The following is a 15,727-nucleotide window of genomic DNA, read 5'->3' as shown; positions in this document are numbered from 1 at the left end:
ATACCAGGAAGCCTAGTTTATTGATTCAGCTCTACTCTCAAGAAAACAATGCAACAAAGTAAAATTCAAACAGCACCATTATAGTCAAGGCAAAGTGAAAAGGAAACTTCTGTTTACCTAATTGCAGGATACCTGAGGGAAGGCAGGAGATCAGCTACAGAACATTTCCCGTAGCCACCAAACTCTTTAGTTCACAGCAAACTCTCTTACAATCCAGGCAGGTAAAACACCTTCCATGTCTCTATCGCAACTCCTTTAGCCCCTTTTCCCAAGTGAAACTTTCTCATTTGCATAAAAGCCACTTCCAGCCTATGGGACTTTGAACGGCTACATGTTACATTCACTGTCTTAACATGCTCTCCCAAGCATGACCTCATAAATCTCCATGGTTACTTTAACCCCACCTGCCTACACGGCAGAGTAACCTGTCAGATTCAGGCCCCGCGATACAATTTAACTGTTTGTTTCAAGTAAATGTTTAACGGTTGGCTCCTGGGTACGCTGATATTCCAGAAGTTCACTCAGAATTAAAAACAGAATACACATTCTTTTGAAGGCATACCCACTGGGGGATTGTATGAGAGGTTTGTTTGTTTCCTTTAAAGAGTAACTGTGGAGCAATATATTGTTATCTGCCTTTCCCTGCTGAACAATGTGAAAGAAAACACACCCCAAAAATTGTTATGCCGAAGAGCCATATTTTGTGAAGTTGTAATATTACAGCCTCAGCAGGTTCTTTGTTTCCTTTTGCAATGCCTTTTTTTTTTAAAAAAAGGAACCCGTAATCCCCTTTGGGTAGTACAACCTGTAAAACCGGTTTCTCCCGGAAGCTTTCCCCCATTTTATTTGGAAGGAATTCAGCTCTCTTTTTAACGGCTTTTCACTGCAAGCATGATTCCAACGTCGCAGACACTCTTCCTCACCTTGACTGCTTATCCATCTACATTGTCTGCTTGCTAACCATGAAGAGACAATGGTGTGACAGAAGAACTGTATCTCAGTGGACCTACCTGCTGCAGCACAGAGAACTTAGCGCGACCTTCAGAAGCTGTCCTTCTGTAGCTTCCAGGCTTTCTCCTGAAATTCCAATCCCTTTACTTCTTTTTCAGTAAATGGGGGTTCTCATTTGCTCTTCAGTTCCATAAACATTCAAGGCTTTCTCGATCAAAGCATGCTGAAAACTGGATTTCCCCCCTCACGGGTGGGTGGGGGGAGACCCAAACTAAACACCTTCTACCACTCCAGTCAGGCAACACCTTCTGGAGTTGTGACAATCTTTGTATCAGCCCTCTTCAAAAGATCTGACAACTCCTGCCTAAGTGTGCGGGGGATAGTTTTGCAATAACAGCCACACCTGTCAGAGTGTATTGTTTGTATCATAACAGGGCCCAGAGGCTGATGTTTAGATAAGGGTTCTTGCACTGGATGCCAACTCTACAAATGCCTATTAGAAACACTTTCCTGCTTCATACCAGCTTAAAGGCTGGGATTTAAATGGCCATACTTATTTTATTTTATTTCATTTCATTTCATTTTATTAATTAAATTTCTATACCACAAAGTAGCGAATGCGCTCCGGGCGGTTCGCAACAGTTGTACAGCAAGAGTGCAGAACCTCTTTCAGCTCGAGGGCTGCAGTCCATTTCAGAGAATTCTCAGGGGGGCCCATTCCAGTGGTGGGCAGGGCCAAAAGAAAGGGGGTCAAGGGCAAAAGGGACGGGGCTAAACTCCCAGAATGTTGTAGCTTAAAGCTCTTACTACCCGGAACTAAGCCTCAGGAGAGGCATTTCAACCTTTTAGAATGGGGGAAAAAACAGCACAAAAGCCAGGAAATGTCCCAGTGATCTGTGGTTAGGGAAAAGGGGTCGGGTCAGGGGAAGGGGAAGGGGGAACCCCAGAGGGCTGGATTGGGATCCCAGGAAGGCTGGACTTGGCCCCTGGGGCTGCAGTTCTGCACCCCTGCCATACAGGGAGCTTTCATGCATGCAGCATTGTTTCTGAGGACCCCTTTCCAAAAGCAGTCCCCCTCCCCGCCCTGAGACTCATTATGATGTTTGGCTTTCAGTAGATAAACTAGACATCTGCATTCTTGCAGGGCTTGCTTTAGGAGTAGCCTCTGAAGCAACCCAAGGACCTGATAGTAGGGATGTATGAGAAATTAGTTTCAGTTCATTTTTGATCAGGATTTACTCAGTTCACACCTTCTAGACTAGACTCAGATGCAATCTGTGGTCGAAGTGTGTACATTTCTGAGCTGGCAGTGTGATTTGCGGACCCTAAAACATGCATTCAACAGCATGTGTGTGTTTCAAAAAAGTGTATGAAAAATGCGTACTTTTGGAAAATGCACACAAATATGCTTTAATCAACAGGAGAAGAATGTGCACATTTCAAAGATGCACACAATCGATGTGTGCCCTTGGAAAAATACACATGGATTTTCATTCGAAAAGAAAAAACAACGCTCACAGTCTGATACAGCCTTGAGTCGGAATGAGCTTCGAGATAGAATTCAGAGAACTTCAGCAAGCTCGGGTTTTGCTGATTCACACATCCCTGCCTGATAGTGGAGGAAGCCCCACTGATGACAGAGAAGCTCCTGTGCATGTGTATGGCCTCTTTGGATCCTGCCCAAACACCCATTAGAAGGCCAAATATTCATATGAGCGGAAAGGAAGCTGGAAAATATCAACAGATCCTTACTGTCAACCTACCTGGCTGCTTCCCAGAAGAATCACAATAGATGCAATTGTGTCCCAATAAAGTATTCAGATGAAGAAAGGGTGGCTTCCCGGATGAGCTCTTTCAGGGCATCCCACACACAAAAGCAGCAAAGTACAAAGATGGGATGGATAAAGCATCCAAATGAGTCATTGGGAACATCATGTTACGATATTTGGCTTTCATTATAAACTAGAGATCTGGTTGTTTGCAGTGTTTGCTTGCAACAATCCAAACTCATCTTCTCCCTTTTCTATTAGCTGAACAAGATTCTCAATTTGGGGTGCTATTTCCAGGGTCAAGTCCACAGACTGGACTTCTCTGGCCCTGATCTGCTTGTTTTTAATTCCTCAGTTCTGCCTATCGCTTGTCAACCCACGGCAGTCTTATTAGGGTGGTCATGTGCCCTCTTTTACAGAGAACTGTCCTCTATTTGAAGGCATCCTGTATTTGAAGGGCTGTCCAGTTCAGTTCCAGTTTACAGATAAAGAACTATAAGAATTGCTGCCCATCAACAGTCACAACCTGGGCAGCAGAGAGGTCACCTGGTCACAGTCTTCTGCACTATGCTGTGATAAATTGCATTTCTATTTAAATTCTAATAAATATTTCTAAATATACATCTCTTCATATAAATTAGCACATGCAAATTGGTGTCCTCTTTGGTCCTCTTTTCTGGCAATGCATTTCCTCTTTTTTGGCCATGCTAAGTCTTATTAACAGCTGGGACTGTTCTGACTGAGATTTAGGGCCCAACGAGATGCTATGGGGCAGCTGACCACGTATCTGCCTCATTCATATATCAAGCATGGGGGAAAGGGGGGTGGGATTATGTGAAAAGGTGTGTGTGCAGGGGAGGGAAGCACAACTCAACACAATCCCCCACCTTGCCTCCCCATGCTCCAGTGCTTTGAGCAGTTTTCCCCCAGCCCAGCCAGCTCTGATACCCAAAGTGAGCCAGGCAGGCAGGAGTCTTAGCAGCAGCAGAGTGCAATGAGTAAGGTAGAGGAGAGGGCGCATTTTGCTCCCCTCTGCCATGTTTGCAAGGACTAGACCACCCTGCAATGATATGTCAGTAGGGTGACCACTTGCCCATCTCAAAAAAAGAGGATACAGATCTGCACCACATTTGCTTATGCTAATTTATATGCACGGATGCACATTTGGAAGTAATTACTTTAATTTCAATGGAAGTACGTCACACCACAGTGGGAAAGACGGTGACCGGTGAGCCTGCTTGGTCAGCTGTCCAAGTGTGGGTGGGCAAATTCAAGGCCCTGCCACTCCCCCTTCTTACGGTTCCTTATCTTTAAACTGGAGATGGACAACCCTTGAAATAGAGGATTGTCCTCTGATGACCCTTCAAATAGGGGACTATCCTCTGATGACCCTTTGAATAGGGGAATGTCCTCTGTAAAGTAAGACAAATGACCACCCTCTATGTGAATGGGGCAGGCACATGGATAAGATACATGTAGCTGACCCATCACGTCTAGTTTAGCCTCCGGATCCTAGCTGGTGTAACCTTCACTTTCCTTGCTGCTTGGCAGCTTTGTGGCAGAAGCTGTATCTCTGTCTTCCCTTCCCCTTTGGAACTCCAGTCTTTATCCTTCCTAGGTATATAGCTACACCCATCCCTTAGGAAAGCAACTGCTTCTCATTAGACAGGACCAACATCTGTCCCTGTTGGCATTCTTGGGCCACTGGTGGGGATCTAGCACCCTGGCAGCCTCCCTCCACCTTGCTGATGCCTGCCCTGGCCCCCTTTAATTTCTGCCCGACCTATGCTCTGAGCAGCACCAGGCAGCTGACTCTACCCACCATTTTAATTTCCCACAATGCCCCTAATGTAGCACTGCATTGGAGCACTGTCAGAAATTAAAATGGCGGGCCTCAGCCACCCACCCTGTTCAGCGTGTTCCTGCCTGCTGTTAGCTGCCACCGCTGCCAAGAACTAGGACACTAAGGGCCCACCAAGATGCTCTTTGCCCAGGGCTGCCTCAAACTTGGAGCTTGCCCTGTTATTAGGCCCTAATAATTTTGGGGCCTCCACCCAGGCAGAAGCTTAAGGCGGGTAGGCTGCCTTTCCTGCAGCCCTGTGGTCACTTTAACTTTTGAGGAAGGGTAGACCACACACACACAGGCAATGCCGATTAAGTAGGCACTGCCTGCCACAGGTTGTTATGGCAGATGAAGAGTCAGACTAATTTTATGACAGATTCCATGAAATAAATCATTGGCAAACTGAACAACTATTTTTTTTGCTATTGTTACATGATCTGCTTTGATTATGAATGTGGGGAGAAATGATTCCAGATAAATGCAACAGGAACCCTTTGTTGCTCTGACATTTATATACTCATCATGTACACAGCTTAGGCCTGATTATGAATAAAACCTACCAACAGGAGAATATTCCTTTGGACTTTATGCAGGCATGTCTACTCAGAGGTAAACCCCACCGAAATCAGTACGACCGAAAGCAAGCTTAGGATTGCAGCCTTAATAAATTAGCAAGTATGAGACATTTTTAAACAAACGGCAACTGCAGTTACTGCATTCCTTCTGTAATTTATTGGCTTCGGAGGGAGATCAGATTTCCAAATGTATAGGGCGTCCCTGCAGTAGTCTGTTCAAACTTGGCTTGCAAGTATCTTCACCGCTGGAACTAAATATTTACATGACTCAGGAATGATCTAATCTCACCAGTCTCCTTTTTTAAAAAAGAAGCAATTTCTGCATTATCTTTACCTACCACCCTGCATTCTCCACATGGATACTATAGTTCATTACACAGATAACAAGCACAATCAATGAAGCAGGAAAGGAAGCATCTAAATATTTCAAAGTTCAAGGGGGAAGGGGGCCGCCAGGAGTATCTAGGGATTATAGCGGTTGGCAGGAAATAAGAATGCTGAAACTAGCTCTATGTTACGACTGCTGTGGGAAACACCAGTGTTACACCAGTGTTTGCTGCAGCAAATGTGTAACATACGGTCATCACACATGAGGATACAGGTAAGTTTAAACACCAGGATGCATATGTCTTGGAAACCTAAGCCCTGTTCAGGCATTTGCCTGACCATGTGAGGGCTAAAACTATGTAAGGCAGGACTGAGCAACTTTGGGGGGGCCTGGGGGTCAATTCCCCCCCCCCCAGAACCACGGACCTGAATGAGGCCAGATTCTGGAGAATCCAACCTGCAGAGTCCACAGCGGACTGGCTCTCCCTGCAGGTGCATCTTCGGATTTCAACAGGGGGTTTTCCTCTGCAAACAGGGCAAGATATACCAATTGTGGCTGCAATTTCCGTATCTTGGGGGGAATTGTGGCCATAATTAGCATATTTTATGCAATTTCCAGCTGTAAAGTGCTTAGTTATGCAGAAATTACGGCCGCAACTTACACATGACTCAGCACTTTATGGCCACAAATTGCTGTGTTGCTGCACTGCCAAATTTCAGCAGCAAACCGTGGACTGTTTGGCTCTTGTGCCACCAAATTTTGGTGGCAAAAAAGGCCTGGTGTCCACATGCAGCCTACAGGCCATATGTTGCTCACCCTTGGTGTACAGGGCCAGAACCACACACACTGGCCCTGCCCTTTACATCCCTGTGCATGCCAGCCCAATCCCCTCAGATCTTGTTATGCTGAGGTTTGAAGAGATGTTCTACTCATGCTTGTTTGAATGTCAATAGAACTCTCCATGAGATTGGGGACATCCACTCATATACTTGCTGCAAGAAACGCTCATGTAACACCAGAGCTGAATCTACACATAGCAGTTTTACCATTATCATACTGCAGTGATAGCTATTGGTGCCCGTTGGTGTTGCAGTATGATAACAGCAAAACTGCTATGTGTAGATTCCGCCCAGCATTTCCTGCAGGAAACATAATGTACAGAGCTGCTTTCAGAGAAGACCTTCCCCTATATCAGCTACACATCCCAGTACTTGAGATATATCAGCATGGCTTCACTCAGCCTCCTTTGGAGAACGGACTAGCCTCCAAGAGAAGCAGAACTTTCCTGTTGGAGACCTGACATTCTGAAAAGCCTCCCCTCAGCATCCATATGGATCCTTCTTTATTATCCTTGATGGGTGGTATACTGTGATGGCCATTTTGGTTCAGTTTCCGGGGTTGCGATTTGACCCCCAAACAACCACTGGAATGGTTTCAGGAGGAAAGGGAGTGAGCTGACAATTCTCATGCAGGGGGAGGACTTATTATCTTGTTTCCCCCTCCCTTATTTTGTTCTTCTCTTCACAAAAAGGCCTTTTTTTCAAGCTGTTGGCTTTGCGATATATATATATATATATATATATATATATATGGAAAATGCTTAATTTTTGTGTGGGTGAAAAGAAGTTGGTGCAAGAAGGGAGGAAGCCCCCTCCAAGTGGAAAATATAAACCCCTTCCATTCTTCCTAAATAGTTCCAGCCCCTACTCCAGGTCAATCTGCTAATCTGATTGTCTTACACTTTGGGGTGTCAACGGAAACACCACCTCGAATTCGTCCAATCCCTCCCACCCACTGAACCAAAACGAAGTGAGCCCAGCACTAAGATTCCTTCAGATAGAGGCAAGTCCAGTGGGAAGAAGGGCAATTTATAAAGATATCAAATAAATAACTAAATAATCAGCAGTAGAAAGACATTGTAAAGTAAAATAGAAGGATAAAATCAGCTTCATTGTGACCAGTTTCACAACCAACAGTGCATCTAGTTTTGAATTTCCTGTATCTATAATTTAAATTGCAATAGCTAGAAAATGGCTCTTTGATTAAATAAAGGCTATTTTCTACATTGCTTTTCCACTTTGTATCTTTCAGTAACATCATTCACAAGTGACACACTCCAGTCTCCAAGGCATCAGCAGTGTGAACTGTGGAAATTTCACTTGCCGTTGCATTCTTCCACAACAGTGAGGGATGGGAAAATAATAGCAGTCCTCAACTTTAAAATCATTTTGAAGCACTTAACATAACATTTGAATTTGGGCTGGTCAGGAATCCCTGTACTAAACAAAACTATAAGCACACTTTCAAACTCCTATAACCAAGGCCCTTAGTCCTGCCCCGTAAAAGCCACTTCATATAAAAAACAGGGCTTCATGCTTTAAATGGTGTACTGATCAACTAAGGGTGCAATCCTAAGCATGTTTAGACAGAAAAAAGTCCTACAACTAGGGGTGTACGAAACTCACCTCCGAGTCTGCCGGGAGGTCTGCGGAGCCGCCGGCAGGGTCCATCTGCTGCCGCCCTGCCTGTCTGCAGACGCCATTTGCGTCCCTGCCATTTGCCATGATAGGCTACGTAAAACTTTACATAGCCTATCACGGCAAAGAGCAGGGATGCAAAGAATCCAGCCTCATTGGAGTCCATGGCAGAATTCTCCGCCATCCCTACCTACAACTCCCCGCATGACCTAACCAGCATGGGAATAGGATTGTGCTTTAAAGCACATTGAGCCTCAGGCCTGTGGGCCCAATTGGGCCCACTGGGATTACCTAAAAGGCTCCAGTTCATTTGCCTTGACTGCTAATTGTTTGATGGCTTCCTGGCTTTTGCACAGTATTTTTCCCATTCTAAGAGTAAAACAAAGCAACCTCAGAGAGGGGGAAATGGGGGCATTTGGTGGCTGGGGAAGGGAGGAGGCCAGAGAGGCCAGGATACAAGCTATCCTGCAGCCTCTCCAGCCTCCTTCCCCCGTCCCCTCCAAAGCACCCTTGCTAGATGGGCAAAAAAGCCAGTCTAGTGGAAAATCCAGAGCGGGAGGACAGGGAGGCAAAGATCTTCTCCACTGCTCCTCCGGCCCCGCATAGGATGATCATGAGCCTCTGAGTCTGGGGGCTTCCAATTATCAAGGGTGCAACCCATACAACTGTGTCTTTAAAGAGAATGATCCTAGTCTAGCCTGGAGATTACAGTGTGACTGAAGCTTGCTGGTTGCCAAGGGGTAAATCAGTAAGAAACTATTTCTGACCTAGAATGTGAGGAGCCACTGGGGCTAGAACTGGGAACCCACAGTTCTGTTGCACAGTCAACCCACGTCGTGAGTCTCTAGGGTAGAGCATTTCTTCCAGATGTGATGGACTATGATGCCTATCATCCCCAGCCAGCACGGTCAGGAATGTTGGGAATTGTAGTCCAAAACATCTGGAGGGCAACAGGTTGGGAAACCTCCACTCCAGCTGCCCAAAGGCTTCCTGTTCAGGATGGGACTTTGCTTTCAGTGAAATAGAAAGGGAAGCATTTCAAGATAAAGATATTATCTGGACAGAGATAGCTTAGCTACAGATATCCATGCTATGATAACCTCTCATCTGGATTACTGCAATGTGTTATACATGGGGCTGCCTTTCAAAATAGTTCAAAAACTTCAACTAGTCCAAAACAGGACAGCAAGATTGTTAAGAGGGCTGGCCAATGAGATCACATTACACCAGTACTTTTCCAGCTGCGCTGACTGCTAGTCCACTTCCCGGCCCAATTCAAAGTGCTGCTATTAACATTCAAAGCCTTAAACGGCATGGGTCCAGGTTATCTGAAGGATCGCCTCCTCCCATATGTACCAGACACTAAGATCATATTCGGGGGTCCTTCTCCGTGAGCCCCTGCCAAAGGAAGTGACATGGGTGGCTACCAGGAAGAGGGCCTTTTCTCCTGTGGCACCCCGGTTGTGGAATGAGCTCCCAAGAGAGGTTCGCCTGGTGCCTACGTTGTACTCCTTTCAGCACCAGATGAAGACCTTTTTATTCTCCAATATTTTAGCATTTTAGCTTCCTAGTCTTTTAAGTCCAGTGTTTTAAATGTGTATTTTAAATCTCTGCATGCTGCTAGGTTTTATTCTGGTTGTACTGTTATTTTGTGGTTTTAAGCTTTCATATTCTATATTGTTTTATGCTGCGCTTTCTGGTTTTAATTTTTGTGACCCACCCAGAGAGCTTTGGCTATTGGGCAGTATAGAAATAAATGAATGAATGAATGAATGAATGAATAAATAAATATTAGTATTTGCTGGCTGTAGCTCTCAGTTTGCTCCAACTCTCGTCTCAGGGTTTGCCCAAGTCATTTTGCTCTCTCAGGAACATTAGCGAATGGTGCCCTGCCCCCAAATCCAAGTGTGGTCAAGTTATTTTGTCTCCTGAGGAAGAAAATCTCACAAGCATCTCTCCCTGGTTGTAAAAATACAATCATAATACATTAAACAATCAACAATTGCTGCCCTTCCCATGACACCCAAAATCAGTTCCCTGAGGTTGCCACCTCACTCTGCCTAATGCTAGGGTCAGCCCTGTCCTGCCTTGTTCCCTAGTTCTGACCCCTGAGTTTCAGCTCCCATCTTGAGCCCACAGCTCCTGGTTCCCACTCAACAGCTGTCTAGGGCTCAGCTCTCACAAAGAAACATGCTATGGTTTCATGCCACATCATTAAACTGCTGAAAAGCAATTACATTCAGTCCAACAAAACAGGCATCTCAGAATGTGCTCCTGTAAACTAGCAGCACTTCTGTCATGGTAGATTACCAAAGGTTCAATTGAGACATCAGATCAAACCATGGTTTGAGCAAACCATGATATAGAACCCAAACCCTATCATTAGCTTCCAGGTCATCGGGCAAACCATGGCATAGAGCTACCTGTCTGCTTTAGTTTTCAGTCTATTTGGCACTCCTACCTCAAGGTGCAGTGGCCTTCGGAGATGGAGCAATATCCAGAACTATGGTTTGGCAGTTCCAACATTACTCAACACCATGGTCTGCAGACTTGCTTCAAAACATGGTTATGCTTCTGGTTAGCCGAACAATCGCAAGGACTGATTTGTCAATTCTGATGTTATGCCAAACTGATCGTTATGTTTTTAAAAATGTGTCTGAAATGACCCAAGAAGAGGTTATGTCATTTGTATGGAGAGAATCTCAAGTCTGAAAGGATACCAGGGAAGATCGATTCAATGAAAGATTATATATGTGGCTGCTGAACAGGGATGTCAATTCTGAATGGACCCCTAAAGCCAACCTTCTCACCTCCACAGAAATGTATAACCTTTTAGCTCATTTTTTCACCATCCTTTAAGGGATTGTCCATGTCATCAGACAGCTAAAGATTTAGAGAAGTTATATTGTCTGTCATTTTGTACTGAAGAAATTCAACAAACCATAAATATATAACCCTCACAACATACATCAGTTTAAAAGCTGGGTCATACAATCAGCAGAAGCAAGCGGCAGTTTAGCTCTTGCTGGACTGCACTACTTCAGACTGCAGTGGAGGGCGGGGGGATAGAATATTTGAATGCTCATCCATTTTTTTAAAACCTTCACAATAATTTTTTAAAACCCAACTAAATGTCAGGGAGAAAGCTAGGTTAAAATCCCGTTCCCTGGCATATTAGTTTTCGACACCCTCATGTAAAAAAGTCCTGCAAACATACTCTCTCCTACCTGCGGTCTGAAATGGCACAATCTAGCAAGAACTGCACCACATGATTCTGCTGGTCATTTGGCCCCGCTTTCTTTCACTCTGAGAAAGTGCAGCTCCTGTATTTTGTCAGCCTGATCCAGGGGTTGCTTACATGCATGCAAGCTCCATACAGACATCCTGCAAGCACAAGAGCTTCCCTATTGGCTTTAGTATCAGTAGCATCTCCATGAATGCATCCCCAGCATGTGAAGCTGCCCTCAACCATAGCAAAATATCTATCCATGGCATGCATGGATAGAGTCAACATATAGTTTAGTCACTAGGTGGCACTGGACTTAGTTGTATCTTGATGCAATCAGAAGTTCTGGTCTAGCTATTGGACCGGTAGAGCCTCTAAATCTGTAAGCCTTCCATAACTGATGCACACTTGGATTCCAGCACAAGACCCATGCTAACTGTTTTGATAGATGTCCATTTTTTCTCTCACACACAAACATTTAACAATGGTTTGTTTTCCATACCTGATCTCTCAGTCTTTCTTGGTGGCCCATTATCGCGGTGGCATGATGGGGATATTTCTGCTTTAGGTGCTCCAGAAAAGCTTCTCTCTTCTTATCCATATCTGATGTCTGCATTCCCAGAATTTCTTTCGAACTCCGAGGGCCACCTACAGTGTGTCTCCGAGGAATGTTGCGGCCTGCCTTTGAACTGGACGTCTGGCTGTTTCCAGGAGCAACGAGTTCCTTAGGCCACAGGCACTCTGCATCGTCTAATGAGGCTCCATGCAAATTGCTTTTCGCCTGGTCTGCAAATCAACAATGCAAGATATTGTAAAAATAGCATCTCGACAGTCACGCCTATAGAGGACTTTCAGTTTTAAAAACAGCTTACAAGGATGCAGTTCTGCTCCCTTTAAAGAGGAGAGATGTAGGTTATTGATTTAAAATAAAATAACTACTAAAAGAGCAGTTTGCATAAGCTATATAAAACAATATGTACTGTTGAATGGAAAATGGATCGTTAAAAAAAAAGCCTATCTTTGCTATGCTGTCGTGTATACTGAAGTGGCAGGGTGTGTGTGTGTGTGTGTGTGTGTGCGCGTGTCTGTGTAGCACTGAATGGTAGACTCCTTTCTTCCTTAAGCTTTAAAATTTGCAGGACATATTTGTAAAAAAAAGTTTTTCATCATAACACTCCAGCACTTTTTAATGGGGCTGTAACTAGTCTTCCTTCGAGATCCCAACTGATAAAATTCTTTTCATAAAGTGGAGTTGAAATCCTTAATCTTTTTTCAGTGTGTTTTCAACATGTTCTGAAAGTTCTGTAGGATAACAAGAAAAGCACTTCTCTTCTATTTGCTCCCTACTCCCCCACCCCAAGTTTTCAGACTATAGCCTTGGTTTTAAATTTCATGGATCTCGCTTGGATTTTATGCCTCTCCGAGACAGCAGACTGGAAAATATAGTGTCACTTTTTCAATAAACCATTCTTTTAAGAAATGAAATAAAAGCAAGTCTATGCGATAGCCGGGGGGGAGGGGGGGGGATAGCAGGAAAAAGTCAGATAACTCTTACAACTTTAAAATCTACTTTGAGGCCTGTCTATTATGGATAGCTTTTGTGGAATGAACGCAGGCATCGCATGGATGTTAGAGTGAACTTATCTGCAGGTAACTGAGTAACACAAACCCCTCAGGGCCCAAAAAGAAAAATGCAGGTTGAAGGCATGTTATCTAATATCTATGGGGGCTGGAGGAGAAATTGGTCAGTGGAGAACAAAATGGGAAACATAATCACTAAAAATGTTTCCCAAGTCTATTTGTAACATTACCTGCTATTAATATGCAGCCTTGATTCTCCTTCAAAGTAGTTATTTGGACAGCTTCATCCTGTGCATGTTTACCCAAAAATAAGTGTCCCCCCTCTGAGTTCAACGGGGTTTACATCTGAATAAATATGCATAGGATTAGAGCAGGGGTGGGGAACCTCTTTCTTTTCAGAGGGCCAGATTCAACGTTGGAAAAGCTCTTGGGGGCCACATTCCAGTGGTGAGCATGGCCACAGGCAAAGGGGGCAGGGTGGGCCAAAATACCAGAAAAGACCAACTTACTGTTACTGAAAGCTCTTAGCTTAGTAGAGGCATTTCAGTCTTCAGGAATATGGGGAAAATACACAACAGCCAGGAAACCACCAAATGACTGGTGGTTGGATGGAAAAGCAGGGAGGCAAGGGGAAGGGTGTGTGGCCATCTGGGGAACTCCAGAGGGTCAGAGTGGGACCCCAGGAGGGCTGCATTTGGCCCCTGGGCCTGAGGTTAACAACATAAGAGCTGTGCTGGATCAGACCAAGGGTCCATCTAGTCCAGCATTCTGTTCACACAGTGGTCAACCTGCTGTCAACGAGGAACCCACACGCAGGGCATGAGCACTCTCCTGCCCTTGTTCACCAGCAACTGGTGTACATGGGCAGACTGCCTCTGGTACTGGAGGTAGCATATGGCCATCAAGACTAATAGCCATTGATAGCCTTCTCTGCCAGGAATTTATCCAACCCCCTTTTAAAGCCATCCAAATTGGTGGCCATCACTACATCCTGGGGTAGCAAATTTCGTAGTTTAACTATTTGCTGTGTGAAGAAGTACTTCCTTTTATCTGTTCCCCACCCCTGGGTTACAGGCATCGGTTATTCAGTGCTTAAATCCAATTGGGCCCAAGGACAGTTAAGCAGCCTATTTGGGAATATAACTGTAGCTTTCCTGTACAACCCCAGCCCTGTTTTGCAGAAGTATGTTCCATTTGTTTCAAAGGGATTGACTTCCATATAAGTACGCCTATGATTGGAGCCATGCAGCCGGACCCTATGCATTTTTATGGAAGGAGGTAAGTCCCACTCCCAACTAAGTGTGCATGGGATTGCAGTCTTAGTCTTTCATGCTAGCCTGTTAAGGTATGTCAGTAGTCTTGCCCCCCCCCTTACTGCAGATGGGAGGACTGAAGCTTGCCTAAAGCCACTTAGGTTGCAATCCTATGTATCTTTAGATAGAATGGCTGGCTGGGGAATGCCTGGAGCTGTAGGGCTTTTTTCCCCCTGTCTAAACATGCCTACGTTTGCACCCTTAGTGGGTGTAAAGCAGAGGCGAGCTCTGGACTGAGAACTTCCGGATTCATAGCTCAGTCTCTTAGCCACTACAACAACTCTCCTTTTACACGATTCGTCCTGCTGGGACAGAAGCGATCAGTACTGCTGCCAGCAATCCCTCTCAGAAACGTTTTCCTTTGCTTTTGCCATATTTGGTGATGAAGAGCACGCTCCTTCAGCTTTTCTAGTCAATATTTATATCAGTGGTCGCATCTGAACAGCAGTTCCCTGCCTTCGTGGGGGAGCACTCCATGCATTCAATGAGGGAAAGTGTTCCTGGACATCCGAGGACACCCCCGCATAGACAGCTGTCCAGCTTACGCAACCTGGGCAGCTCCCGCCATGACCCCAAGTGGCAATGTGTCCAACACGGACAGGTGTGGACTTCGCACACGCACCCCATACGTGGGGATGAAACGGGAGACAGAGTGCACCCAACTCCCAGAATAAACACGGTGTAGGTGTGCCCCATTTTATCTCTTCAGGGCAGGTTACAAGTGGACACAAGTGCTAAAGTTATGATGCGCTAGCATAAGCAGCCTCCAGTACAACACCAATAGCATTTGCTGGGGAAACGCATCGCACTGTCAGGAGCGCCCTTGCTGCCTTCCGAAATCCTCAAGTAGCCCAGAATCAACACGCAGACAAAAGGGCTCTTTTCCAAGGCTTTATTTCCATTCAGCCTAATGACGCTTACAGATGCTCATTGCCTTAGCCTAAGAGGAAAACGTAAGAGGGAGCAGCCTACCAGGGGGTTCTAGCCTTAGGGAGTCAGCTGGTCTCCGTTTGGAGGGAAAGGGCGGGAAGCCTCTGAACTTAAGGGCTAGGAGGAGAAAGTCCACCCCTTTCCCGTGGGGCATCGGGGCGCAGCTGTTGTTGTTGCACCAAGCGGGCTGAGTGCCTCCTCTCGGCGCCCGCAACCTCTTGCTTGTCCCTGCGCTGGCACCTTGCATCCAGAAGGTCCAGTTGTACCTCCCTCTCCCTGCCAGGATCACTGTCACTCTCAGGAATGTGAGCAGGGAGGGATTCTCCCTTCAGCCGTGCCTCTGAAGAGCGAGCAGGTTCCTCTCCCACGGTTTCTATCTCTTCCTCAGAATCAGAACTGCTTTGGGGCTATATGGGCTCCGATCCAACCCTGACACGTACCGGCTAAAACTATGGCATTGCGCTAAACCAGGAGCAGGTAACACGGTCCCCATGAGTACCAGTGCATCTCCAAACACCTTTCTGGGCACCTGACCAGGTGTCCTGTCCCTCCCACTTCTTAAAAAATAAAATCACATTTTCTTATTGACAGCTTGGATTGCTGTGAAATAGGCTTCTGTTGGTGCTGAAAATCGTGGGTTCAAAGGAGTTGTTGCATATGCTGGGGCTTGGACCCCACCTGTGCCTTGCACTCAGTCTTTGGGCAGGTTGCTTGTCCTTTGCCATGCCTCCCAT

At 45.6% G+C, this 15,727-nt stretch overlaps 1 protein-coding gene across 1 annotated transcript in view; it reads right to left on the bottom strand.

Moving 5' to 3' along the window:
* Positions 1-15,727, bottom strand: part of KIAA1217 (KIAA1217 ortholog) — a 538,230-nt gene that overhangs the window by 241,116 nt on the left and 281,387 nt on the right. The window contains exon 3 of the mRNA XM_084859061.1: positions 11,672-11,955. Within this exon, the coding sequence (XP_084715187.1) occupies positions 11,672-11,955 (284 nt within the window). The remainder of the gene's footprint in view (positions 1-11,671; positions 11,956-15,727) is intronic.

This window comes from Heloderma suspectum, chromosome 5 (genome assembly GCF_057233095.1).
Source record: "Heloderma suspectum isolate Gila_16-S chromosome 5, 16-S_ref, whole genome shotgun sequence".
NCBI lineage: Eukaryota > Metazoa > Chordata > Lepidosauria > Squamata > Helodermatidae > Heloderma > Heloderma suspectum.
The sequence above is the reverse complement of the archived record's forward strand: the minus strand, read 5'-3'. Positions and strand labels throughout refer to the sequence as shown.